This window comes from Drosophila pseudoobscura, chromosome 4, assembly GCF_009870125.1.
Source record: "Drosophila pseudoobscura strain MV-25-SWS-2005 chromosome 4, UCI_Dpse_MV25, whole genome shotgun sequence".
NCBI lineage: Eukaryota > Metazoa > Arthropoda > Insecta > Diptera > Drosophilidae > Drosophila > Drosophila pseudoobscura.
In genome coordinates this window covers 21,257,284-21,285,221 of record NC_046681.1, presented here as the reverse complement: position 1 = coordinate 21,285,221, position 27,938 = coordinate 21,257,284, and the positions used below count along the sequence as shown (strand labels likewise).

The 27,938-nt window shown below is 45.2% G+C and overlaps 3 protein-coding genes across 6 annotated transcripts in view; 1 reads left to right on the top strand and 2 right to left on the bottom strand.

The window, feature by feature from the left end:
• Positions 1 to 408: 408 nt before the first annotated feature.
• LOC6902901 (uncharacterized) lies at positions 409 to 2,699 on the bottom strand. Its single transcript, XM_002132599.3, has one exon. The coding sequence runs from the start codon at positions 2,574 to 2,576 to the stop codon at positions 1,467 to 1,469; it is 1,110 nt and encodes a 369-aa protein (XP_002132635.2). The 5' UTR covers positions 2,577 to 2,699; the 3' UTR covers positions 409 to 1,466.
• Positions 2,700 to 4,591: 1,892 nt separating this feature from the next.
• The window catches only part of pdm2 (POU domain protein 2), a 43,460-nt gene continuing 20,113 nt past the window's right edge, over positions 4,592 to 27,938 (bottom strand). For 2 of the 4 annotated variants that reach the window (XM_033380075.1, XM_033380076.1), the window contains exons 3-5: positions 19,613 to 20,572; positions 10,781 to 10,837; positions 5,078 to 6,429 (exon numbers count right to left, since the gene is read on the bottom strand). In XM_033380075.1, coding sequence (XP_033235966.1) covers positions 5,078 to 6,429; positions 10,781 to 10,837; positions 19,613 to 20,572 — 2,369 coding nt within the window. Of the gene's footprint in view, positions 6,430 to 10,780; positions 10,838 to 12,652; positions 13,057 to 19,612; positions 20,573 to 27,938 lie in introns of those variants that run through there. The other 2 variants (XM_001356525.4, XM_015180481.2) reach the window with 2 other exon arrangements.
• Positions 24,295 to 26,607, top strand: Nepl7 (Neprilysin-like 7). Its single transcript, XM_001356526.4, has one exon. It carries the CDS (start codon positions 24,315 to 24,317, stop codon positions 26,586 to 26,588), a length of 2,274 nt encoding a protein of 757 aa, XP_001356562.3. The 5' UTR covers positions 24,295 to 24,314; the 3' UTR covers positions 26,589 to 26,607.

Sequence of the window (27,938 nt, the reverse complement as noted above, 5' to 3'; positions counted from 1 at the left end):
TTGATGTATGTTCGAGTGTGTGGAATGAATGGCCTGCAAATTAAATAGGGTAAACACACACTCTCGTTGAGATTTAATTTCTGCCCAGATTAAAAATGTATTCGTACGTAGTGCTTCGAGAGCTTCGGGCTGAATGAATACATAGTGGAAATGTGGGGGAAAATGTCTGTATGGAAAACATCGTAAGGTCATCTTCCATTCCTCTGGTTCGATAACGGAATGAAAACAAAGATGATACATTTTATAGATTACCAAATATATACATATGTATATCATCTTTTTATTGTCTATTCTTAATTATCTGTTGAAATGTTTTTCAACAACTATCGGAGGGTGGTAACAGGGAAAACTTTTCCCATTTTTCGATTAGTTTCCAAAAGATTCCACCTGTCTATGGCTCCAAAGAAATTAAATTACATTACTAATTTATTTTTACAAGATTCGAAATTTTCTGTTGACAAAAGATTTTTACGCAAAGCTTTCAAAATTTTAAATTGATCCAAAAAGCAACAATGTCGGCAGTACCTAGAATTTGATCTTTCTTGGCAAGACTCAGCTATCTGGTGGATCCAAGGACATACGATGCGACCAAAAAGTTCCTGGTAAATGCCAACCGGACAACTCCTGTCGGATCGACCGGGCCCAAAAACGTTCCAATCTACTCGTGGAGCTCCAAAGACTTCGTAAGCTCCGACACTTCATGAATGATTTCGCCAGCTGCAAGACATGGAGACCAAGACGGAGAACCACAGAGATGGTTCCCATCTAAAACGAAATGATCCTGAGGCGGGACGGGTCACTGGACGAAAGGCGGGCTGCTCAAGCCGTTTCGGTGGTGCATCAATTTAGTCTGGAGAAGCCACAGAAGTCCCTCCACTGGCTTGCGGCACTAGGGGGCCGCGAGTGCCGGCTCTGCTCTCTCCTCCAGAGAAGCAGCACGGCACAGACGACGTGGAAGCTGCGTCCAGGTTCCAGCTGAACGCGGCCCAAAAGAACAAGGACCTTCGACACTCCAACGAGTACCGTAAAGCTATTTAGTTGGAACTGTCACCGGTACGTGTCCGTCGCAGGGGCGTCAGTCGCTTTTGTGTTTGGTTGAAAATTTTGAAATTTATTTTGCTAAAATTTGTTCCACCTCGAACGAAATACTTTTCATTTTGATGTGTTTTGTGTACGAATAGTAAGACATTAATGTACAAGTTTGCTATGAAAGGTTATCGTTTATAAAATAAGAGAAGTCTTAAAAATATATTTAGAACAGTATAAAATTGGAACTTGACAGCTTTCCCCAACCCTTCGATGGAAGATATATAGCCCCTGCTCGTCTCCCACCCAAAATCCTCCAGCCTACAGGGCATCAGTCGTCCTATAAGCTTGTCCATCTGCTGCTGATCCACTGTTACTTCTGTTCACCACTGCTCCCTCAATGGGAGGTTGCACAAATACAAATTTCATATGACAGCCATTTAAAACTCAAAGCGAGAACGCGACCTTTCCATAAAGCTCGATCGGCGAATCATATTGGATTGCACAACGCTGAAATTGTCCGTGGCCGTCTGCTTGTTCATCATGACATTGGCCGTGTCGTAGACCTCCTTGAGGTCCAAAGGGACCGGCTCTAAGGAAAAGCTATCGGACAGGCAGCTGGATGCCCCGACGGAGTCCACGGGCTGCACACCCGAGCTGCTGGTCCACTGACGGGGCTTCACCATTGCGGTCGTGGTCTCCGTCTCCGTCTCACCAAAGTGAAAGGCTTTCAAATCACTGAGCATCCGCTCATAGGCAGAGATGCACTGCTTCGTGGCCTTGGCTATGGAGTGTGGATCATAGCGATCCGTTTTGGGCTTGGATTTTCCTTTTTCCTTGCAAAACTGGTGGTTGCGTGCCAGCCTGAAGTTGGGCGCATAGATGTCCGTTGTGGGCAGCTGGGACTTCTCCGTCAGCAGGTTGTTGGCCATGATGCGGCGACAGAAGTATGGCTTTGGCTCGAAGATCTGATCAGCACGAGCGTGGCGGCAGTGGCGCAGGATCCAGGCCTTGTCGCTCGGACTGCCAACGTAGATGCTGCTGGCGAATGGCGGCGGTCGATCCAACAGCCAACCGGTTTTCGGATTATAGATACCCTCCTCCGCATCGTAGCAGTCCTTAAGGACGCGACGTGACTTTATACTGCTCGTCACATAGGCGGTCGGACCCACGGGCGGCTGGTTGTACCGTCGCTCGGCCTGGTAGCGTCGGTCCTTGGACGTCAGATAGTCCCAATCCGAGGAGTCAAAGTCGTTGCCAGCGAACTGGCCCTGGACATGCAGTCCATCGGGGAACCACATGTCCTCGATGCTCACTAGTTTGCCATGCTCGAACACTCCCTTGATGGTGAAGCGATAGGGCTGCGCCAGGCGCAACTGCCCGAACCCATGGAACTGGCCATGATGGAATCGGCCGCGATACTCACTCCCGTCCGGATAGTTATAGGTGCCGAAGCCATCCATCATGTTTACCTCCTTGTTCCAGGCTCCTTCGTAGCTGCTTCGAGTAATGAAGTGCCTCAACGGCACCTTCTCGCCAACCGTCGACATCGCCGTGTGGACACATCAATGTCCCCGGCACTGGTGCTTGAAATTCGCTTTCTCTGATAGCACTGTATGTAAAATTGTGTAACGGATTAGTTCCGACAAACTGACACAAACATCTGATCCACTTGGACTGGCCTGGATTGAGTTTACCCATCTGCTTTATGATTAGGTGTTAGCCATGAATATGAATTCATATGAATATGAATTCATATGAATATGGGCTTCATGGAGTTCTAGGTTAGGTTAGGTTCTCAGATGCGGTTGTAGAGGGCTGGTCTTTTCCCTCCGGCACTTTAAGAGGAGCTCCGAGCTCCTTTACGGAGTTTTTGATTGTTTGAAGGCGGGAAGGGGCCCCGTCCCGGCCCCTGGAAGCTTTAATCAAACAGGAGGTCCGCGATATCCAGAGTCCGTATATTAGCGACCGAGCAACCCCTCGGACATCTATCCCTAGGCATATGACAGTGTCCCCATGGATTGGGGTAAATTCATTGAGAGTTTCCTGCTCTCCGCCCGACTACTACTAGCTGGCATCCTGGCAGAGGCATGACCGTATCAGGACCTGTTTCTAGCCGGCCTCACGGGGACAGTAGAGTCGATTTGGGGTACATTTTGCATCATTCATTTATTCACTAAGCTCTTCGGAACGTTCAAGAACATATTTTAATACCACATCATTGTTTCTTCTTTATAATTTTATTCAAAACAAATGTACTCTTGTATCGGTAGCGGTGTAAGCATTCCGCAATAGACCAAGATTATTCACCTAATTTATTGGCACACTTCCCATTAAAACATCTTCATCAGAGACTTGACTTGCTCAAGCGATTTCAATGGCATACAACTGGGAAAACATGAAATACTTCCACAGCCCCACAGCTTCTACGCCGGGTATATCGAAGCGAGAAGAACAACCACCGAACCGAGCAGCATATGACATAACTATGTGTGAATTGATGGCATAAACCCTTCCTATCCTTTTTTTTTGTTTTGCAAAATACGTGCCCCTGCCTCATGCCACACATTTAACTGCCCTAAACGAATCAGAGTGCGGCAACTCCGTGCGACGGGACACGTGGTTGGGGGTTGCTAAAAAAGGATTTACACGCTTGCCTCAATATACAAATAAGGGTTTCTGTCTGGGTTGTGCCACTGCCGTATTGACTGTCACCGGGGCCCCGAAGATGAAGTGATTTCTTATCCAACAAATCCACACTCAACATCCCAACCTACATACAAAAAAAAAAGGGGTTGATAGTGTGGGTCCGTCCTTCCGTCCGTAGTGGATGTCCTTTGCTCCTAGAGCGCCGGCGTTTGCCAGGAAGTTTATTAAAAAATGGTCGTGTTTGCCTTTGACGCGTGGCTGGCAAACGGTTTCGAAGCGGGCCAAAGGAAATCAGTTAACTAAATATCTGCTTCAATATTTATTTAGGGAGCTTCTAATGAGATTCAAGTATGTGTGTGTATGGCACACGACAGCAAACCTGGAACGATAACTAATTGAATAATAAGCTAAATGGGTCTGAAAATATGGTGTATGGCAGATGGGTGATATGATGGGTAAAATGATAGTAGAATACTTAAGGAAATATACAATTTACTACTTATAAAAGTACGAGTATATGTACTATGGGTAAATTTTAGAAGGTTTAATTCGATTTCCGGTTCTTAAAACAATTTGAATATCTTCAAATAAGACGAAACTGTACCGAATATCTGGACTTCCATGATCACAGATTGTAGGGAATTCATGCAAGGCTCTACGAGTATTAGGAATCTCAAATATACTCATAAATTAGTGGAAAATCAAGATTTTCTCAAGAATTCTAGCTTGGATTCGATAGAATTGAAATGTCTTCACATTTTTAGGGGATATATCTATCATTTATCACATGTTCCAAGGCTTTTAAAGGCAACCTTTAATACCTTTATCTTTATATATTATTATCCCATTATATGTTACCTTTAATCAATTCCTTTATCATAATAAACACACACCATTATTTAATAAATACATTTTCCAGAATATTGAATTTTTATTGAATTTTGTTTAATATTAGGATCTAAGTGTGTGTTCAAGATCAATTTACAATTGGACATCGTACAACAATATCAGTATATCAATATATACTCGTATATTATATCAAATACAACTAGGGGTAGTTCCTTGGTGAATGTGGATCGCATATTGGATGCCGGATACAATTTACACACAACAGATACACAGATACATTGGCTATAGCTAGGAACTCTGCATGCATGCAGATGCAGATACGAATAGGTATAGGTATATAGAATTACATAAATTCGTAATGGATTTCTGATACGACTGGCTATCACCTAGGTTCCTCTATATATATCTTTATCTATATCTTCATCTATATCTATATCTATGGCTTGCTTTGATATGGAGAAAGAATGGAATGTTGTGGAAGATTTTGGAGATACAGCGACTACGACTATTAGCTGACTATGTACATGGCTGGGTAGGGGGAAGGGAGGGATATTCACTCGCCAGAGCTGATGGAGCTGCCGCAGAGGGAGCCGGAACCAGCCTCGAGGTGGACATTGGACATGTTCAGGGCCTGCGGTGGATAGCCAAAGGCGTGGCTGCTTAGCGGGGTGCCCGTCGGACTGTCCAGATCGAGCGAGGGATTGATTCGCTTCTCCTTCTGCCGGCGGTTGCAGAACCACACCCGCACCACCTCCTTGTCCATGTGTAGGCGGTCGGACAGCTGGTTGATCTCCTCGGACGTGGGCTTGCAGTTCATATTGAAGGCCTTCTCCAGCGTGGTCCTTACGGTCGTCTCGATGGAGGTGCGCTTCTTGCGCCTGCGTCCCAGTATGCTCTCGGGCGTGTTGGACAGATTGGTGGTCATTGTGTTGATGTTGAACACCCCGCCGCCCGACTTGGCCACACTCGTGTCCGCGTCTTCCAGCCACTTCTGCAGCAGCGGTTTCAGCTTGCACATGTTCTTGAAGCTCAGGTTGAGGGCCTCGAACCGCGAGATGGTCGTCTGCGAGAAGTCGTTGCCGTACAGCTTGCCCATGGCCAGGCCCACGTCGCCCTGGGTGAAACCGAGCTTGATGCGGCGCTGCTTGAAGGTCTTGGCGAACTGCTCCAGCTCCTCCAGGTCGGTGGTCTCCTCCGGCGACTGCTCCAGCTTGGCCATGGCCGAGGCCACTGTCATTCCGCTGGGCGGTTTCGGAGTGCTCGTGGATGTGTGCTGCTGCTGGTTGTGCATGCTCGGGGTGTTCGGCGTCATCACGGCACTGCTCATTCCCAGGCTGTTGGCGGACATGGAGTTCGGTGGCGTTCGCTGCTGGGACTTGCTGTTGTGCCGCGGCACTGGACTGAGGGAGGGACTCCTCAGAGGAGACTTGCTCAGCGGGGTGGAGTAGTTCGGGGGATGGTGGTGGATGGAGTCCTCGCGCTGCTGCTGCTTGAGCTGCTGCAGGGCCTGGAACTGTGCCAGGGCCTGCAGGGAGTTCTGCAGCAGGAACTGGGAGGCCAGATTCGGATTCGGAAAGGCCTCTGGGGCCAGCTGGCGAACCATCTCGATGTAGCTGTGGAGCTGCAGCTGCAGCGCCTGCTGCATGTTCCCGGGTGCAAAGTCAAGCAGCGGCTGCTGTGGCAATGCTCCGGGCTCTGGCTCTGGTTCCGGCTCCTCCTGGGGCTTCGTTTCCACCTCCAGGGGTGTGGTCAGGGCCATTCTCTTTGGTGGCGGCGCCAGATTGAGCACCTCGTTCTCCAGCTCTGGATCGAGATCCCTGGCCTGCCGCTTGCTGCTCAGATTCTGGGGCATCTCGCACTCGATGCCCAGCTCCTGTTCCTCCTCCTCGAAGCTCTTGCCGCAGTCTGTAAGTGAAAAAGAGAAGAAGGCTTCCATGAGATATATGTGTCTTTATGTGGACGGAGATGGATGTAGTTTGCTTTCCAATTTTCCAACTCAATGAAGTTCAAGTAGCCAGCAGTGGACTACGGCACAGCACACGCGTCCGTCGCATAATTTCATTTTAACCAAAAGACTGTACAAGTTTTTCAATATTTCTTGAGCTATTTTCGAGGGCATGAAAAGGGTATGCTGAATTTGTGGGTGGATAGAAGAATAGATATGTTGAGTGGCAGCCACGAGTCACAAATCCTATGACAGATCCTACAATTCTCTCTTAAATCCTTTAATTGTTTTGGGTATTGGCACTGAAAATGCCGAGTGAATATTATGAGAGTGCGCAGAACCATCAAAGAGCGGTTTGGGAATTTTTAAAAAATATAAGAACTAGTTTTATACATTCTTTTCAAACCTCCTGAAAGATTGTTTTATTAGGCATTCTAACATATTACCAAAATAGAATAAAGTTTTTTAGATTTTAATATATGGAAAAAGTCTTCAAACTGCCATTAATACCAGGGAGTACTTTCTTTATTCCCAATCCTAATCCACTTGCCACAATTCTCTCCTTTTTTTGGTAAGTGTATTCCCCTCTTCGACTTGTTCTTTATGTTCCTTTCTTCAGCCTTTTTAAGGCAAATTTTATTCAATCTTCCAATTGAATGGCCATCCTTTTGCTATCCTGTCCAATGTCTGCGTCCTGCGGTTAGCTACGATAGACGCTCAAGCGGAAGGGTTCGGTTTTTGGCCTTTGTGGACCAGTCCTCCCCCCCCCCCTCCAGGCCTGCCCCCGAGTTCATGTTGAAAACCCAATCATGCATAATAATTGAAAAATAGCCCAACATCAGAGGCCACATGGAAGTCGGGCAGGCAGTGTTTTCGGCAGGAAAGGAAGCTTTCTCCGCCATTTGTCTTTTTCTATATGCGCAGCAGAGCTCGAATTTCATAATTTTTCTAAACGGAAAATTATTGATTTTGAGGAGGGGGGGACTTTGACGAAGATGAGAGCATCCGACAGGGGAAATATGAACCAAAGATCATAGAACCCTAATTTATTTATCCGGAAATTAAGTAAAGAAAATAAAGGTTTGGAAGATAAAGAGTTTTAAAAAAGCTTTGGATGATATTTTTGAAATTTATTTGAAACAAAATTAATCATTCTAGAACTTTTTTTACCGCTTACCACCTTAAACCGCTTTCCCGTATCATCGGAAAACCCTAACAAACGTTTCCATGGCAAAGAACAAGAACAAGGCAACAAATTAAACGCTTTAAACCGATTTAAGCAGTAGATATGATAGTTTTAAGCGGATAGGATATTCCACCCCGACGTGAGATCAGACCTGCTGCCAGAGGCTTACGAATCGGGTGTTTCGGATGCGGGCTGGATGGAACTTTAAAATCTCATATGGGGGCAGCTGTTTTTACGACTCCTGGCAAAAGCTGAATCCGCCATAACATAATTAGGCCAAAGGAATCGAATCGGAAACCAGTCAAAAATGGGAATCATCTAAGGGTTAGGCTACGCAGAGGCAAACCCAAAAATTTGTCACCCTTTTTGCAACCCCCGGTTGTAGGATGGGATTTTAAACAATTCGTTACAAATGCTGCAACAATCGTGAATGCACGAGCTGTCTCGGGCATACATTTTTTTGGGAAACTGCAACTTGCTATTGGCTTCCAACAGAAAAGGGTTCAAAGTTGCATTGTTTTTGCCCGCAGAGAAAGGAGGAAAGTCAAGAAGCTGCTGGAGCAAGTTGCCCCAGGTTCAGGGGCCCAAGAGAGACTGGCATCCGATCCTTTGTGACGGGGAATGCGCCTGCAGCGATCCCCGAAACCCCGAAATCCCGAAACGCGAACCAGGTGATGTCTGTGTCTGTGTCTGTGTCTGGGTCCATGGACCACGAGCAGATGTGTTCTCCTGCTGATGGTGTCCTGCCCGGTCCTGCCACAATGCCTCAATGTGTGAACGTGAATGTGTTTCCACTGACAAATGAAGTGTTGCCCGCTTTGTTTCTCTTTGCTATTCTGTACTCTTTTCTCCCCTGCACACTTTCAGGGGTGGGTTTTTCCAGCATTCGCTCTGGACTGTGGACTCTGGACTCTGGCAGGGAGTAAAGTGCGTTCCGATTTATGGGAAAGATATGGCCAGCGAGATGCAAAGAGAGAGTGCACTGCGAGGAGGGGGAGATTGCAAATCCAATTATTTTTATGGGTATATCTCAGGCATTTTATCTGCATATGAGTAGTGGAAAATGGATTAGATATTGGAAAAGTCTGCCATGAATTGAAGGTTTTTTGGGCAAATCTCATTTCATATGCACCTATCGAAGAGTAATACCATCTACTTTCCTGTAAATAACTCCTTTTACCCCCGTTTAAATTATTCAGAAAGTATTACTAATCATAAGTATCACTCCATCTATTAGCTTTTATAAAAAACTACCTTCCCAAACAATTCTAGAGCCTCTACCCATATAATACCAGCCCTAACCCCTTTGGCACTTTCATTACCCCCCACTTAAACCCTTAATCAACAGCTCGTCACGCCTTTCGGCTCCCTCAACTCCTTCATTATAAAGGCATATGAAAGCATATGGAATCGCTTTAGAGCGATGTTCCTGCTTGTTTGCATGCCACACAAAACGCCCTCGAAACGCCCCCAGGAGGGACTTTAAAGAACAGAGTACGGAACACCCAATCAAAGCCGTCTGATTATAATATCCTTCATCGAATTACCGCAATTAACTTCACGCAACCAAATCCTTTCAATTTGAATAACGGCAAGCACCCAGACAGGAGGGGAAAGAGTCGAGGCCCAACAAGTGACACTCGAAAGAGAAAAAAAAAACAGCAGAGGGTAACCCTTCGCTGTGGGTTACGTTACCCCTGGCACAGGGCTTCACACCTCAACGCTATTCAAATGATATGTTAAACGGGGTTCCGGCTCGGTTGTCGGATCAACAGTTTGCCCTTCTATTGTAATGATGTTCTGCCACTTGAGTTTTTTAGCGGCCGAAGCAAGCAACCCTTTTTTGTGGATAGGATTCCCTTCCATTCCCCCCGCCCCGTTCCCTGCGATGTTGTGACACATTTGAATATGCATAATGGGCTGGAAGGGTGCTAAGGGTGCTGCCCCCTACCCCGATTGATTCGCATAATTTGTGTAAACCAATAAAAATGCAAGTTTAATTGTCATCCTACTATCGGATGGCATTCGGCAACCCTGTTAACGCGCCTCGTATTCAAATGGGGTGGCATGCCCCTTGCATGTTTTTGCATAGATTAGTTGCACTTTGTTAGGGGTTGTCCCGAGGGTTCGGGTCCTGACATAATAGCTCTGGCAATCGGAGGAAAATTTACATTTTGACAAATTGTTGTTTCTGTTTTTGTTTGTTTATTTGCGTGCCGAAGAGGGTCAGGCGAGGGGTCAGCGAGGGTGGGAGGCAGCAAGGTCAAAAGAGCATAGGACCTACATAAGAAGGATCATCTTCCATGTAAATGTATGTGTATATGCAATCTGCTGTTTTGGGGGTTGTTTCTAACGGGGACTGCGGGGCGGCTGTGTGGGTGGAAATGCGAATGATTTGTGGCGGTTTCAATGGAAATGCCCGAAGGGGAAACAATAGTGGAAATTTATAAATTTTGGTAATTTTTGAAATTTAACAGGCACAGTTTTCCATTTAATTAATTATGGGGAAATAAATTAAGAAAATGACTGAAAATTTTCGCTTTTCGAATACTTTAATATTCGAAATTCTGCAGCTCTAGGTTTATTCCAGGAATTTTCTGTTTATTCGTTAGGGTAGCCTCGAGTATCTCCACTTCAATCCCACCCTTGCCTTCTTTGCTACTTTTATGATCTTTTGGCAAGCCCAAAGCCTTCTTCTGGCCTGACCTCAGACACACTTCAGTCACGTGCTGGCCAGCAGCACCTATATCTATCCATCCATCCATCCATATAGGTACCCCTAAACCTAATGCCTTATTGCCACTGCCAGACCCAACTCCAGCCTCACTTCCAGCCGCAGTTTTGAGCTACTACCTAAGCCAGAGCCAGAGCAGGGGCACGCACGGGGATAGCTCGTGGAGGTATTGGGGTACGGGGTTGATTGCATATTGCAAAAAGAGAGGGACGGAGGGAGGAAGAGGAACAGCAATAAAACTATAAAAATTGTCTGTAGAAAATGCAGCTCGTGTGAGTAATCAATTTGGCCACAAAGTAGCCACGTTCCGACACGAGTCAGGCAGGAGTAGCCGCAGGAGTAGGAGCCGGACATGTCTGCTCAATGGTGACCAAGGATTAGCCATATTTACCTGATAGAGACCGCAGCGGAGAGGGCGGTGTGGGAGAGTTGGACATGTGTCGCATAACTGCAATGAAAAAAACGAAAAATTTCTTTAAATTTTTAATCATATTTAACCCCAAAAGAAAGTCCAATGCAAATGCAAGCTGACACGTTCTGCAAGTTCAATTTCGAGCCAGTGGCTGGACACTTAGGAGCATTTTCCCCCACTGGCAACTGGGAGTGTGCTTTCGTTTCATGTCTGGCTCGTAAAATGTCCATTAGGAATTCGGACATACTCGTAACACACATTTCTTATGGCATATAACATGCAAAAATTTGTTACAACGCTGAAGCTTTTCGCTGAGTGCTCGACGGACTGTTGTAAAGTTTTCCTTTTAAGGGTCCATTTCCGCTTAATGTTTTTGAGTAGTTTTCACACCATTTTTCGTTGAGTGGTGGACCAGCGGAGAAGTGGCAAAAGATGGAATCCTCTCGGAGAAACAAAACAAATTTCCATCTGCAATGGAATCTGTTTTCCACTCGCAAAGTCAATCCCTAACTCAGTCACAACTGAATGGAAAAATCCCCCCCCCGTACATCTCTCATTCCTTTTCGCCACTGTCCATCCGTGTCCTGTGCTGTCCCTTTTCTTTTTTTGTGTGCCATTTGGTTTTTTGTTTTGCAAAGTAGATATTAAATTTATAGCTCCCTCGGGGCGTAAGCAAAGTAGTGGCCCGGCAGGACAACGGCCCACAAAAAAGTAACATATTTTTACGACAATATATTGGGGAATCCTTGTGCATAATGTCCCGGGCAGGAGAATATAAATATACAGATTACCCGTTTTGGACACTCGGACATTGTGGTCGTGTAATGGCTTTCTCTTGTGGGATTGCCGGGGGCCAGAGCTTAGCAGGGACGTGGGCTCCCCAATCCACTTGGTGTGAAAGGAGGATAACAAGTGGCATTAGTCAAAGGATCTGCGGCATATAAGCTGTGCAGATGATCTGCATGTTAGGCATTGTCCTTCCCAGTCTCAAACATCCTTGCACCTTCGGCTTAGATGTAATTACACAAACATTGCCTTTTGTGGCTAATTTGGTTTCTCTTTTGTTCTTAAACGATTCGCTTTAGGCAGGGCAGGGCAGGGAAATCGTATTCCCTAAAAAAAAGGAACCGTAAAAGATTCAAGAAAATGCCGAGAAATAAGCAGAAAAAAAACGTTTCGTTTGTTCTTTGTTTTCATGCAAAATACCCCCCGAACAAAACACAAAAAAAAGACAGCCTTCTGCACAGGTAAAAAGGACACTTCCAGGATGCAAATGTAAACAGCAGAGAGACGACTCCGATCACACGCTCGCTCAGTGGGACACTCAAGGACAGCTGCTGCCCAAAATCGAACCGAACCGAAGAACCGAAGAACCGTCTCCCAGCCGGACATCGTCTCAAAGATCTGTTGCAAAACCCCATGAAATCGTTGATCTGATAGGGAAATTGTGTGTGCCCCGGAATCCTCTTCTATTTCGCATTCCAGGACCAGTTCTCAAATGCTAATGTGTGGGCGTGTAATCATCATCGGTGTCTTTTGTGCCTGCCCGAATGGGTCCTTTCTTTGTATCTGCTCTTGTTAGAGGAAATTTATTGCTTGAGAAAGTGAAAAGTCCTGGCCAACAGGTAAGAGCTCTATAAATCCTATGCGGTGTGTGTTTTTATAGGGAAATCGTTTAGAATTATTAATAATCGAAATGATTTAATCAGATTATTCCAAGTAACTTCAATCCAAAGAAATCGAAGAATTCCATATGCAAATCTTGGTCCCTTGACAGCCCCTGCTTAGCGCCTAGGGGAGGCAACCCTAAGTTGCCTTTTTTTGGGGCGCGTTGGCAACCTTGAAACTCACATTGTTGTGCCGCTGTTGTTGCATTTTCATGGTCCAATTTGTGATCCGCATTGGGGGACTGCTGTTGGCCCTGTGTCGCTGCGGCCGATGTGCCGTTGGTGGCAGCCCAAAGGCGCTGCTGTAGCACCATCATCTTGTGGCAGTTGGATTTTGTTTTGTTTTGGGGTCACTTCACAAATTAGTCAAATTTTATTCAAATTTAGTCGACACTTCAAACATTCACTTCCAGCAGCGACACGAAACGACACGCACGTGTTTAAAGTCTTTTTTTTTTGTTCCCGTCGTCGCACTTTGTTCTTCGTCTCTTTTGCCAGTTGTTCGCTTTCGAGCCGACCTTCTCCTTCTAGCTTCGTTTGCCGAATGTGCAACTGACAGCAGACCGAGTGCCAGTCGGACCCGTTATGTGCAATGCATGCGCTCTCACTCTCTCTCACTCGTTTCGTTCGTGCTCTGTCTCGCCACTGCTCTGAGTGTGAGTGTGTGTGTGAGTGTGATATGCTTTATGATTTGCAGCAGTAGTTTTTCCTATTCCTGGTTTTCTTTGTTGCTGCCAGCTTCACTCCACTCCACTCCACTCCACTCACAATCAACCCTGGCACTGCACCGTTAGTTGAGTCGGAAAGAGCGTGTCTCTGTGTGCGTTTGAGTGTGGAACGTATTCTTTGTAGCCTGCATTCCGCTGAGATCTTCGTCTTGCACTCTTTTCTCCACTCCACTCCACTCCACTCTATTGTTGCGCTTTCCCCTGCACATTTTCCTGCATTAGCATAGGCCACAAGTTGACTTCTCCTCCGGAATGGGTGTGGCCTATGTATAATGCAGTTCCCGCCAGCGGGGAGGGCAACTTTCGAGGGGGGGGTTCTTGCGCAGTTGCCGTTTTGAGAATTTTCTTTGCATATCTGCCCCATGCTCCCTCCCTGCCTCCCTCCCATTGCCAGAGCCACGTAAATCATAATTAAGTGTGGGTTGCCTCGGGGCGTCTTATGTGCTCCCCAGAAGGTGTCTGGTCCTGTATATAGCAGGAAATTTATATGGAAAGTATTATTGCATTTGGCGTTGTCGTGGGACGGGCAACGAAGTTTAGGGAGATTTCCTTCCGAAAGTTCGTTTATAATGAGTTTTTTGTTTATTTTTTTTGGGGTTTTGTGTTGTTCTGGGGAGTGTTCGATATTAGTTCCAGATTGGATTGGTGCACTTTGAGGTAGTATCGATTGATTATTCGATTATTGTATTATTCTGATTTTGAGTTGATTTATTTGTCAGAAGTAGACAGACATATTTATGCTAATTTCCTTGTCAGGCAGGTCTTTATCTAGGTTCCTAAAAATACTATTGATATAATGCTATTTTTCATTGCTGTTCTTTTATGGTCATTGACCTATTGGCAGGCAGTTTCCTTGACCTATGCTTATGTGACGATATGGGAGCAGTGTTGGCTAACGTTGCAGTGTTAGCTGGTATACGATAGGCATTTCTGTTCTGCCTGTTCCCTCTTTCTATCGTGGTTGCGAATAAAAGTATATATAGTTTTTGTTGAACTAAAAATTCGGGCCACGAGCTGGGGTCACAGGCGATTGGCATGGTCTTCGGCACCCAGGAGATCTCACACATAGCGAAGATCGACATCAGCATAGACCAAAAAGTTAGCCCCATTAGAAGAGATTCCCTTTTTCTTCGGTTCCTTGGACTACCAAATAAAAGTATGAACCATACTCATCTTCCGATATACTCCTCTTTAGTTGCACCTACATTTATCTTTCTTTAAAAGTACTCCTTAAGCCAATATTTCTTTTAGTGTAAATCATATCACACTCCCACACAATTTAGCTACCGACTGCATCTGTTTCCCCTATATATCCTTCGCGTTCCACTGTGCTCAATATCCTTTTGGAATCTCTGCTCAATCTCCAGTCCAGTTCTCACAGTCCAGCCATCAAGTGGAGCATTTCGGTGTGATTATATAAACACAAAACACATTCATATAAACATCAGGGCAGCCATTGAACTGCGACGGTGACTGCGACTGAGACTGCGACTGCGACTTCGACTGGGACTCGGGCGAGTAATTACAACAAGTGTTGTAGTGCTCTCTCTCTCTCTCTCTTTCACTCTCTTTTACGTGTGTTTTTTCCTTGTGCAGAAGGCAAGGAGGAGTAGGAGACCACCGATTCGGCTGCAGGAGACCGTGTGTGAGAGAGAGCTTATGCAGCTCTGGTGACAGCGCATACATTTTATGATTATGACTGTGACTGCACTTCCTCCGCTTTTGCTTAAGCTTTTGCGCTGAGCGTAAGTGAACACGAAGAGAGCGAGAGCGATAGAGAAAGAGAAAGAGAGAATGAGCAAAAGTCCCTTATACGTATACTATTTCCGGACTTGCCTGAAACATTTTAATTAAAACTGCAGAATTAATGTTTTTTTGCCTCAGGATGCACACAGGACGCAGGACGGTGACCGCCTCCTTCACATTAAAGTGCCAAAATGATTTAAGTTCGAAAGGAAATGCAGAAAAATCAATAGGCATTGTAGTTCCAACCCCCAATACACAGTGTGTGTGTGTCCCCCCCCAACCCCGCCAAACTAATTTCAATAGTTATCCTTTCCTGCTCCTGATTAAACTTGTCACTGGGAGACAAAAGATAAACAGTTCCTCACTTTGGATAGTTTTCCACGTTGTCTGTTATTTCTGGGGCCCCTGAAGTTCCTGGGCGGTGTCTAGGCAATTTGATTATTTGCCAAAAGCAGACAGGGCCAGGACACACCAGACAGGCTAGGACAGGACTGGACAGGACAGGACACACACACACTGTTACAATGAGGAAGAGCCCACTAGTTGGGTACAGAAACCGAATAAAAGATACCCATTAGTGGGGCTTATTTATAGACATCTGAAGAACACTGATAGTACGGGAAGGAATATTCCGACTGAGTTGGTTTTTGGAGGGCCAAACGATGGTTTGTGCATTGATATATTTTATAGATTGGTATATAATGACCCTATATATAGTTCAAGCAGATATTTTAGATATAGAAGCTTTTTGGAAACCGAAAAAATAAGCATTTTGTTTGCTAGCTCCACTCGAATGCAGATATTGCTTAGGAATGCGAGAATATCTTATAAGGAGGCTCAGAAAAGCCCTCCCGGCTCTCTATATATATAGCCTTCAAACCTCTCTAAATACTGGGTATCAAAAGGGAGATTCACACACAATACACATGGCAACCATGAAGGGCAACCGAAAAAGTTTTTGGGCATTGAAATTAATCAAGAAAATAAACGCTTGGCAGCCTCGTTGGACAAGGGGACAAGGGACAATGGGGGGGGGGGTGGTGCGATGGGAAAGGGGGATAAACCACACACACACTTTGCATGACGAAAACAGACGGGGACCGGGACCGGGACAAGGACAAGGACATCAGCAGAACCCGGAACCCGGAACATGGTCCAGCTACAATGTTGGGTGGTTTTACTCTATCTCCAATGCGAATTTTCCAACATTTTCCTGTCGCTTCTCGTTCCTCTCTGTTGCTGTTGTTGTTGTTGCAACGCATTAAAATGACATACCAATTTGCGTTAAGCAAATAAGACGAGACTAGCATTCGGTCGGTTTTCCCTTAGTTTTCTGAATTGGTTGTCTGGGGGGCGGGGGGCGGACACCCCCGAGTACGAGGCTAACCGCATGGCTTTAATGCTGGTAGAATTTTGCATGTGGTTGGGGCTTTAATACTGAGTTAGAGCTAAACTTAGATCTTTAAATGGTAAGAAAATGCGTCATTTAAAGGTTGGGAACATCGTTTGGAATATTGAAACAATACTATCCAAAATTCCACTTTTAAAAGTCGAAAACAATTGAAATTCAGGGCTCTAATGTGGCTTTTCAACAGTTTAGATTTCAAAAGACACCCTGGAAAAATGTTATCCAAAGAAATGTATGGCCGTTACTCATCTTACTATTTATATTGTCTTTTCCGATTCACTTTATAAACTATAACCAATCATTGGTCTTTAAAAGCTCCCCCCCCAATCGAAAACCTCTTCACAGAAAAGAACCCTCTCGAAATGGCGTTCCCTCCAAAACAAAAAGTTTCAACTCTTTTCATCTGCTCGTACAACAGAAAAATAACGCGCCAAAACCTAATAAAAGAACCCGAAAAAGCGAGTGCAAATCGATGAGAAAACCTCAGGAACGGAAATCAATAGAGGAGAGGACAAAGGCAGCCTCTAAATGTCCCTTTACTTCCGTATTTGTGGCGCCGCATCTTCCCGTCTGAGAGCGGAACCTTCCCGGCTTGGATTATTTATTAACGTTTATTGATTTCGACTTGCCTTGCGGGGATCTGCCACAGAAAATCGCTGTCAATCGCCACTGGCACGGCAACCCTTCGCAGAGTACCCGAAACACACAGAAAAATAATGCATTTTCCGTAGAGTTTTTCCCCGCACAATGCCCAAGAAAATTGCGCGCAATTTTTTTGGGCAAGAAAACAGGCAAAAAACTACAAGAAAAAACGAAGGACTCAAGGGTAAAAATTGAGGATCACTGTCGAGGATTACCGACGATCTTCCACAGCTTAGCTCAAAGGAAAACACACCCGAGCAAAGGAAGTAGGAGGGAGAGAGAGAGAGAGAGAGAGGCACAGACACAGGGGTAGCAACAACCCCTTAGTATGGTCCTACCTAAGGGTGAATGTACCCCAATAATGCGTAATTTTTTAAGGTAAAAATAGCTCGAAATTGAAAGAAATTCAAATTGAACAAAGGCGCACAAAAAATACATTTTGAGTGATTTTTTGTGCGATTTTGTCTGCTTGGAGGGTGGGAAAAGGGCAGAAAAAAAATTCAGTTGCGGTTCCCTTTTTTCTTTGGGTGCTTGGGCTCTGATTAAGTACGGGATATCTAACGGAATTTTTGCACAATTTTCTCACATTTTGTTTCTATGGATTTGCCGAAGACATATTGATTTATATGCCTGCCTGTCGATTAACCCATTTTGGGTGGAAAATTGAGAGTTTCATAAGAAATCCGTTACTTTTTTAGAAGACGCGGAGAAACTTAAGAACTTGTGGGAAAAAACATTAGATGGAAGTCTAGTATGGAAGGTCTTTGTTTTATATTTGATTTTGGTATAGGAAGGGGATTTTAATGAATTTAATTTGGTTTTTTAGAAATTTTTGGTATGAGAAACTTTGGAAAAATATACAAGAAATATTCCTTCATTAAAATACTGAAACCATTCTCCTTCAAGTCGAAGAACCATGAACAAAAAGCATGATTGTCTTCTTAAGGTTGTTTATGACCTTAAAAAACCCATAATGAATATATTGTAATAAATTGAAATTGAATCAAATTAAGTCTTAAAAAATTAATATTGTTGTATGGTTTATTATTTTAAAGACCTCCATAAGCTACTATTATTTTTGACTGAATGTCTGGAACCCATGGAATGGAAAACAACTCAATTTGAATAATATATTTGCAGTCTTTTTGTTTTAGAATTTAAATTCTTTGGAATAAAAGCGGCATACTCTCAGAGATGACCTTTTTCAGCCCTAGAAGTTCTTTAATTTCCTAATTTGAATGGTTTAAAAATCGAACGATTTTAATCAAAATTATATATGTAATCCTCAACCTTTGATTATTGTTTCTGTTTTTCTAGCTCCCATCATTTAAGACTCTAAGACTTAAGCAACCCCTTGATAAGCTCCATGAAAATCCCTAACAAACTAACGCCATTTTCAGGCTTTCCCAAGACTTCCCTCCCCCTAGACCTTCAATGCTATCAATCTATGCAAATCTAACCCTTGTGCACCGAGCAACCATTTTTAAGTCGTTGAAAAAAAAATGTAAATCGCATTTGAATGGCGGGCTGGCGGGCTCAAAATGGATTTATGATCTTTGCTTTACAGCTTGTAAAGCGTTTTTATTGGATTTACTTCACGAGAGTACGTATATCTTTTTTGCTGGACGTTGGGTGTTGGGTGGGGTGAGTGCCGGTGCCAGTGCCACCCCCAGCAGAGTGCGGTCCCCGAGGCAGGGCTCAATTGGCCATAAGCTGCTCAGAGCACCGGGTCACAGTTGGTAGTGACACCAGCGCCGTGTTAGAGCTTTCCCTTTGGATTTTACTTTACTTTTTGTGAGGGTGATTTTTGGAGTTTACTTTTTATTTTTTGTTCTCAGTTGTGTCCCTGTCAAAGGTTACCGTTACCTCATGCAATTGTGGTTCGGTTTTGTGTTGTACGCCGCAAGCAACCTTTTTCGTGCAACCACCCACGCCCACGCCCACGCCCACGCCCACCCACTGGGCAGACAAAGTGGTTTTAAATTCCATTAAATAAAGTTGTAAAGGTTGCCGTTGCCGTTGCCGTCGCCCTTTGCCGCACTTGAGAATTTTCACGCATATTTTGTTCGCACTTTTGTAAAATTTATTAATATTTTAGTGATTTTAAATGGAGTTTGTATGTTGGCAATTCTCGGCCAACATGGGGGAGCCTTTACCTTCTTGGGGGTTGGGTTCTGGGGCTAGGTGATGGCATGGAATGTATTGTATTAAGTTGAGAGCTTGTAATTGAGTTGGTCCAAGGGGGTTGGGGTTTTGGGGCTAGGAAAAGGTGAACAAAGGCATGGGTCAAGAAGTAATACAGGAGTGAGTAAAAAGGTTCCCTGGAAGTAGCCAGAGTAGCCAGTATTTTTCCAAATTGATGGATTAAGAAGGACTCGGGCATAAATATAGCTAATTTTCTTAGGAAATATTTAGGAAGATACGATATAATCATAATGAAATCCAACAAAGAATTCTCCCCCCACCTGAACGCCCTCAAAAGTTCCTTTTGGACACCGTTTACGAGTATATATCGAATATAATATCCACATTTTTACTCAATGGCTTAACCCCCACCTGAACCCACTCCAACCTCTTGGCCTCCAACAACAACGACAATTAGTTGGGGCATAAAACTTACCTTTGTTGGCGGGACGACAATGTCGTCCGTTTGGTGTCGGCTGCTCGTAAATGATGAGGTCCTTGGCGGGCTCCGCCAGCGCAGAGAAAGCGGAGGAGGTCAGGACTTCCCTGACTGGCTGGACGGCTGGCTGCGGAGTTGGTGGGGGCTGCGGCTGGGGCTGGGGCTGCGCTGGCGGTGGGGCAATGCCGAACAGCTTCCTGGCATGGCCATTGCCATCATAGACGACACCATGCCAATGATGGTTATGCTCCAGCACAGACGCAGGGGTTTCCCGGGCGCAGGACGGCTCCTCCTGCGGCTGCTGGTGGTGGGGTGGTGCTTCCAGAGAGAGCTCCTCGTCACGCAATAGCTGCTGCTTCAGCTGGTGCTCTCGGATGAGGCGGTCCCGCTCGTGAAAGTGCCGGACGAACAAGTGCTCACCGTTGGGGCCCTGCTTCGGTGGGGTTAATGACTTGAATGTCTCGGGCTTGCCCTGTCCCGGGCCCGGGCCCTGGCCGCAGGACTGGTATGCCCCCAGACCGGGAGGCAGACTATTAATTAATGTGCCCATTGTTGTTGCTGATGTTGCTGTTGCTGCTGCTGCCGCCGCCGCTGCCGCTGCTGCTGCTGTTCTCTGCTGATAATGATGTTGTTGGAACATAATTTCATGCAATGGTATTAGAAAGTCTGGCAGGGATTTCTGATGCTGATGCTGCTGTTGGTGCTGCTTGACAGATGCCAGTGTTTCCATGCCAAAATATGATGGGGCCGGCAGCAGACATGTCTGGCCATCCCCCATGGCTCCTCCCTCCAGAGCGGAAGTCATGTGTGCCATATCCTTGTTGATGTCCCTGTTGCTGCCCTTTCCGTTGCCGTTGCCGTTCCCGTTTCCATTGTAATTATGATATCCAATGCCCTCGGCAGGCCTCAGATACCAGGGATTTAATATTGTTTTGCCACGACAGCTTGTAGCAAAAACTATAAATCAGAGAGATACGGAGAGAAAGAGTGAGAGAGAGCAAGGGTTAAACAATTGCATTTTTATAGACTGTTGTCGCAATGAAGTGAGAATTGTGTAAAATCGTGTAAAAATGTCCCAAAAAAAAGGGTTAAAAAAGGGGATTTTCGATATCATTATCAGCACTTGCTGGCTTTTGCACCCCTTTGCGCCCATCCCCTATCGCAGGGTAACCCCTTCCTCTGGCCTTTGCCTACCATATTGCCTATGGAAACCGTTTATGTCACTATCAATTACTCATCATTATGGAACTCTGATACGCCTTGCCACCTTCTCGTGTACAGGGCTCAAACCCTCTCTCATCCCCATTTAGTGACGCTGTTTCTGTGGGGGTTGTACGCCATATTTTTGGTTCCGTTTTTGAATCAGTTCTCCCATCAATTGTTTTTTGTTTTTTTTTGTTGCTGACTGCAATCATTTCATTTATGACTTTGATTGATTATGAAATCTGTACATAATTTGGATTTTATAGTTTTTAGATAAGGACCCGCTGGGGGAGTGAAATCGAGGGAAATCTGAACATTTGTGCATCCCCGAGTGTGGGCGTTCTTGCTCATAAGTGTGGGCCGAATGCCACGCCCCCCTCCCTCCAGCCGACTGAGTGATGGGGTAAATCTTTATTAGCCAAATGACAAGGCTCTAATGGGGTGGATGGGTGTCTAAGTGGGTGGCGGGGGTTCCAAAATGGGAGAATTTTTAGAATAAAAAAAAAAAATAATGAAATAATAGAATTTAAATAATAAAAATATAATTATTATTATGTAAAGTTTAAGGAGAAATTAAATGAACATATGGTCGATATATCGATGAGACTTTTGTTCTTAAAATTCCATATAAAGAATTTTTTTTAAATATTGAGAAGTGTTCTAGACTAGAGAAATTAAATAAATATCTGTATAGCCGGATAAATCTTTTTTAGTTCTTAAAATTCTTTTTAAAAATGCCTATAATTTTTTTTTAGAAATCTTTCCATAAATATCATAAATTTTCCTCTACTTTTTCTCATTCTTTACGGTTTACTGCTACTGTTTTTGCTGATCATTTCCAAGCCGAGACACAGACACACAAAAAAACATCAAATCAGATCATTTCATGAATGAAACTCTGACCTATGGCTAATGATCCAGAGAGTTCCAAAAAAAGAAAAAAAAAAAATAACAATAACGAATGGCCTCAGTCCAAGTCCAAGGCGACCACAAAATGTTCATTAGAGCGCCAAAAACTGTGTGAATAATGGAGGGGAGGAGTACACGAGATAATTGTGATTGAAGCCAGAGAGTAACCAGAGATACGCGTATATCCCGACCGATCAGATATATGGATATTAATTTGATTTACGAGCAGGCGGCAGGTAGAACAAAGGCCCCCCCCAGCCGCAGGAAAGTCATTTCCCGCATTCTTTGGCATCAAAATAACAATAAGGAAATAGGGAAAATATTAGTTAACGTTTAACCCGTTGTCACCCCCGTGGCAGCGGGGCTGGGCGAGTGCTGGCCACGCGACATCTTGAAGAAAGGGTTGACAAACCGGAAATGGAAATGCCAGGGGTTTCGGGGGAAGAAGTGTGCCGGGGATTATGAAAATGAAACGAGAAAACGAGTTAGGGCTGGGCCCGAAAGCTGACTCTGACTTCTAATTACTGGAAAGGCTTCCTGCTTTCAATATCTCTCATTTCGATGCTGTCAATCTGCCTGAATGCTCGTGCCAGTCAAGGTTAGCGCGCGAGTCCTTTCAATCCTTGCAATCTGCCGGGTCGGGGGGACTCTCGTTGAAAATCGAGATCTAAAGGTGAAAGTTTCAATCAAATGAAAGGAAGGGAAAGCAAATCAAAGGACTCTTGCTTGCACAGTTGCCAGGAGGAGAGGGAGGGGGAGGTGTACGATGAGCAGCTGCTCTACCACAAGCCACAATTGTTAAAAAACTGAACATTAAATCCTCAATTTGCTCAATTTGCTACAGAAGCATCCTGCTCTGAGCCGTGCAAGCTGTTCCAAAAAGGATTCGAAGGCGCTCCAAGCCGACAGGGATAGGGATCCCCCCCCGGGCATCCTTCCTATCCGTCTAGGAATCCTTCGGTTGCGTCTCCTTTGCAGCTCCTTTTTGGCATTGTTACTTTGTGCGATTATATTTACCTGCAACATGGCGATTAACACGCATCCTGGCTGCCGACTCCCCTACCTGGCTCTTTATTGCTTTCCTATGCGCCTTGATTTCACATTGCGGCAGTATCCTTTATCCTTTGTGCCCCTTTGTTGCATGCACCGGCTGGCAAACACATTACAAAAAGTGAAAAGTGAAAAGGGGGAAGAGCTGCAGGGTGACAGCATTGCAGGAGAATAGGATTGGGAGCCGGAGCAATGCATTCGCAGTTGGTCCTTTCTAAGCGATCCTTTCAGCATTTTCAATTACGCAATGGCTCTGAGCGAAATTCCCCTGAATATCTATATTCTGCCGATGATCCATATGAGTTTTCTCGTTTTTTTTATTATGATTTTTACTTCTTTTCTGTGGAAATATTTTTAATTGAGAAACAGGACCACACAGCAGGAGAGATTGAGTGCGAAATGAATTGGGTAATTACACAGGAAGGCCAGAGAGCGGTGGATAGTATACCAGGCAGATGGTGGGGACCTCAAGACGGGTACTAAACTATATAGTATGGATATTCCAGTTAATAAACTACCAAATAACCAAGAAAGGTAGAAGCTTGTGCCCTAAAACGGCAGATACATTTTCTGTATTTATCGATAGATAAAAAATTTTTAAAGTACTTGATTGAAGCCAGTTTCGCAGTAGATAAAAGATACAATTATGTTCGAATAGCTATCGATATTCGATTTAAGTTTTTAATTTTAATTTAAAAAAATACTTTCTGAAGTTATGTATATTTGAACTTTTATATAATTTGTTTTATATTTAATACGAATTTTATTGCAACATTTTATATCTTTATATCATTTTGTATTTTTTATATTTTTTTATTATTTATTATTATTATTATTATTATTTTTTTAATATACATATTTAATAACAAAACATTTATTATATTTTATGGATTATAACTTACGTGAAATATTTAATCCAAAAATTATTTTTAAAAATTTTAAGAATTAAAAAAAAAATAAACAAAGAAGTTATAGATTAATTCAGAATTAAACTAAAAGTATAACAAAAGTTCGTTTAACGATATGTAGTATACACTTTTATTTTAAATTTCCGACCATCATTAACTTTGATATTGAAATTGATTTTCTACTTTTTTACCAGTTTTTCTCGGCCAAATGCCTGATGTAACGACTTCATACGAGACCAAACACCAAACAAACACAAAATCCAGTCCAAATAAAATATATATTAAATTGGTTGGCAGAGAAGAGAGGGTTAAAACCATTTAGAAATGTTTGCATTATAATTGCGGTGATTATTTCGGAACGGGGTCATTAACATGTGACATTCACAGAGAGAGACAGAGACAGAGAAAGGGAGAGGGAGAGGAAGAGACAGACAGACAGAGAGAGAGAGAGTTTTGATCGACGGAGAACGATAAAATAGTTAAATCAGTTTTTTTTTTGGGACAGCTGGGGGGGAGCTTTCTCGGGATGGTACTCTCGGTAGATACGCAGATACCCAGATACGTGGCGAGTGATAAGGGGCCAAAGTGCTGGGCAGAAGGTTCTTTGGAGAATTGCGGTTAATTGAAGAATGCCAAGATTTCGCCAGAGATTCGTCTGGGGATTCTGGGGTAACAATAAATTGTTTCCACTAATGCGATTTCTGTGGTCTGTTTGTCTGTTCGCTGGATTACCTAACCCACTGAGGCGTGGGGCTGGCTGCTCCCGCGACCCTCTAGACCGTATAAATGGCCCGAGCGCGTTGCCAAAAAAGTTTAGAACATTTGTGTCGGTCTCCGGTTGCGCAACTACAATCGAAAACAGCTCCCAGCGGACCATGATCCCCGCTCTATTGGCCACGTTAATACCGTTCGCTGTGGTCGTCGGCCGCGTGTTAGCCAGCGACGATATATTCTCATTGCCCCACAAGAGTAACCACAGCGAGGAGCTCCTAGAGGAGTATGGAAAGTTTCTGCTGTCCGCGATGAATCGCAGCATTGATCCCTGCGAGAACTTCTACGAGTACAGCTGCGGAGGCTGGAAGAAGTCGGAGCTGGTGCCGGAGATGGCCAGGAACACGAGCTTCCTGTCGGCCGTTCAGGCGAAGATCGATGAGCAGGTCCTGGGCTTTCTGCAGAACGTCACCCAAAAGGAGCTCCAGGAACTGGGCCCAAACGGCACCAGATCTGCGGAGGTGAAAGCCAAGCAGTTCTTTGCCAGCTGCCTGGAGGTGAAGGCCAACATGTCCTTGGGCTATCAGCATCTGGAGCAGCAAAAGGACGATCGCCTCAAGGATCAGGCTTCAGCCAAGAATGAGTCTTTGGACTGGGTTTATATCAACTTCATGTCCAAATACGACGTCTATCCCTTGCTGCCGCTTAAAGTCCACTATAGTACATCCTCCAGGAAGTTCGATGTGCTGCTGTCTCCGCCTGTCAAGGTCCTGGCGACCTACAGCGATGAGCATCTGAAGAACATGACACGGGATTTTGGTTGGGAAGCCAACCTGGAAAAGGCCAAACAGTTCGTGGAGAGTTACGTCAATCTCTCTGCCTTCGAGAAGAACCTTACGGCCCTCGGCAGGACTCGCAACGAAACGGAGAAGCTCAGCCTGAAGGAGTTCCTGGGCAAACACAAGCAGGATCGTCTCAATTGGACCCGCTTCTTCGATGTGGCCTTCAACGGCACCCAAGACTCCAGCTGGCCCGTGATCAATCAACTGGACGGCGTCAACGATCTGGTGTACTTCCTGGAGCAGACCCCCCTTGAAACCCTGCGCTCCTACGTGAAGATGCGTGTCCTGCTGAAGTTCTATGCCCTCTGGAAGACCCAGACCAAAGCGGGGGGCGTTCAGAGCGAGTGCCGCTCTCTGACAGAGACCTACTTCAACTACGCCATCCTTCCGTGGTTCATTGGGAAGGTGTTCGATAAGCACAGACGTGCAGACATCCTCGGTGTGGCCAGGGACATCAAGGACACCTTCTACGACCTGCTAGACCACCACACCTGGCTGGACGACGAGACCCGGTCGCAGGCCAAGACAAAGCTCGCCTCGATGGATATCCTGGTGGGCTACACCGACGATCTGCAGCACCGCGAGGTGCTCGATCACGTGTACAGCGAGATCAACATGACCGGCAACTGGTGGGAGAACCTCTGCACAATCGAGGGCAGCAGGGCCAGCATACGACTCCGATCGGTGGACAAGGCTCTCATACCTCTGCTGATGCCCACGCGGACGGTGAATGCCTACTATGCGGACTTCCTGAACCTGGCCTTCATCACCATCGGCATGGCCCAGTGGCCCTTCTACCACCGGGACTTCCCCGACGTCCTCAAGTACGCCGGCGTTGGCAACATCATCGGCCACGAGATGGCCCACGGCTTCGACTCGTACTGCTACCAGTACAACTACGACGGCAAGAGGGTCAACTGGTGGTCGGCCACTTCGCTGAGGAACTTCAAGGAGCGCTACCGCTGCCTGGAGTCGCAGTACAACAAGTTCATCCTCATGGGCGTCCAGACCAACGGCAGTCTCACCTCCGGCGACAACATAGCCGACAATGTCGGCACCCGCATGGCCTACTACGCCTACAAGAGGAAATCCGGGGACAAGGCCTGGCTGGAGAGGCCCCTGCGCGGCGTCGACTTGAACAACAAACAGCTGTTCTTCGTGAAGTTCGCCCAGACCTGGTGCAATGGCAAGGACAGCGGCTCCAGGGTTAGGAAACTGAAGACCGATGTCCATGCCTACGACGAGTTCCGGGTCCAGGGCACGCTCAGCAATATGCCCGAGTTCAGTGAGGCCTTCGGCTGCAAGTTGGGAGCGGAAATGAATCCGCTCAAAAAGTGTGTCGTTTGGTGAAATAAAGAGAGTTTTTAGAGCGAAAGAGAGGTGTAAATGAGGTGGTTTTCGGGGATCTTAATGAATCATTCGGATGCTAAGAGAGATTGTTCGCTAAGTCTTCAAGGAGAAGGCCCTACCTTCTCTCTTTCTCATTCCCTGCCAGCTTCAGCTTCTGTCTTTTCTTTCAGAGTTCATTTGAAGAGCCAGCAGATTTGTATGTTCCTTCATTTGGGATGGAAAGAAGAACATAGTGCCAGAGATTCAAGTGAAATTGAAGATCTTTCCAGAAACTTCCAGGTTTATTTGAAGCCAAAAACGAAACCCCAAGCCTTGGATAATCGCTTAGATTCCACCAAAAGATCATGGGTTCATCATCTCCTTCAAGTTGTAGCCTTCTAGAGCCCAGTATCTCGATCATTCGATTGCCATAACGTCTTAATTCTCGTCTGCCGATTTACTGGTTATTCTTCCTACGATAAAATCGATATTTCACGGAGCACAAATGAACGCCCACCACTTGGAGCAGCTGATCTTCAGCCGATTCCCATCGAATAGAAGAGAAACACTAATTGATTTGCTGCAGAACCTGCAGGAGTAACCTCCCACCAAGGCTGGGATGGGATGGGATGGGATGGTATTGATCGCTGGTTGCCCGTGGGCGGGTCTCGGCAATATTTGTCTTTGACTTTGCAGCGATGACACCTTTCTCATTACGAATTAATGGCATTTTCCAGCAAACAAAAGACGAAACAAAGGAAACCAAGAAGAAAGTCACTCTACAGAAAAGGTGCAGAAAGTGCGGAGGAGTCTGCTGGCCTGTTACTGTTTTTTTCCCGAAAGAATAACAGTTTCGACTATCATTAGTCGTCACTCGAGAGATCCCGATACGGAGAACAGCAGAGGGAAAAACGGTAGAGGAAAAGTCAAAAAGGAAGCCAAAGACCGTTGGCTTTGAGGCTGCCTCCTGCATACGAAATGAACGGCCCAGTCCAGTCCGGTATTTGCTTAAGGATCTGCGGGGTTTATCTTAGGCCTCCTGACGGCCTAACGGATTTTCGTGCATTTGTTATGGATTTTCGGCGCCAGGTCTCTTATTAGCTCTCAGCAACAGGCAGGCACGAAGGCAGGTAAGCGATCCTGCGGGCCATCTACCGTCTGGTGTGCTTCTCAGCGGGATCCTGACTCCTGGGCCCATAATCTTCAGGTCATAAAAACCCAGTGCCCAACCCCATGTGCATTGCAGATAGATCATTAATTTAATAGTTTTTTTTTTTGTTTTCTGTGCATCTCGAAATGCAAAGTGCAACCTACATCACACAGCCAGCGATGGATCGCGGAGGTGGTCTCTCTCTGCGGCCAAATCAAATT

Bases quoted from the DNA above. Each gene is read 5' to 3' on its own strand.
- LOC6902901 (XM_002132599.3), bottom strand. From the start codon at position 2,576: ATGTCGACGGTTGGCGAGAAGGTGCCGTTGAGGCACTTCATTACTCGA.
- Nepl7 (XM_001356526.4), top strand. From the start codon at position 24,315: ATGCCAAGATTTCGCCAGAGATTCGTCTGGGGATTCTGGGGTAACAAT.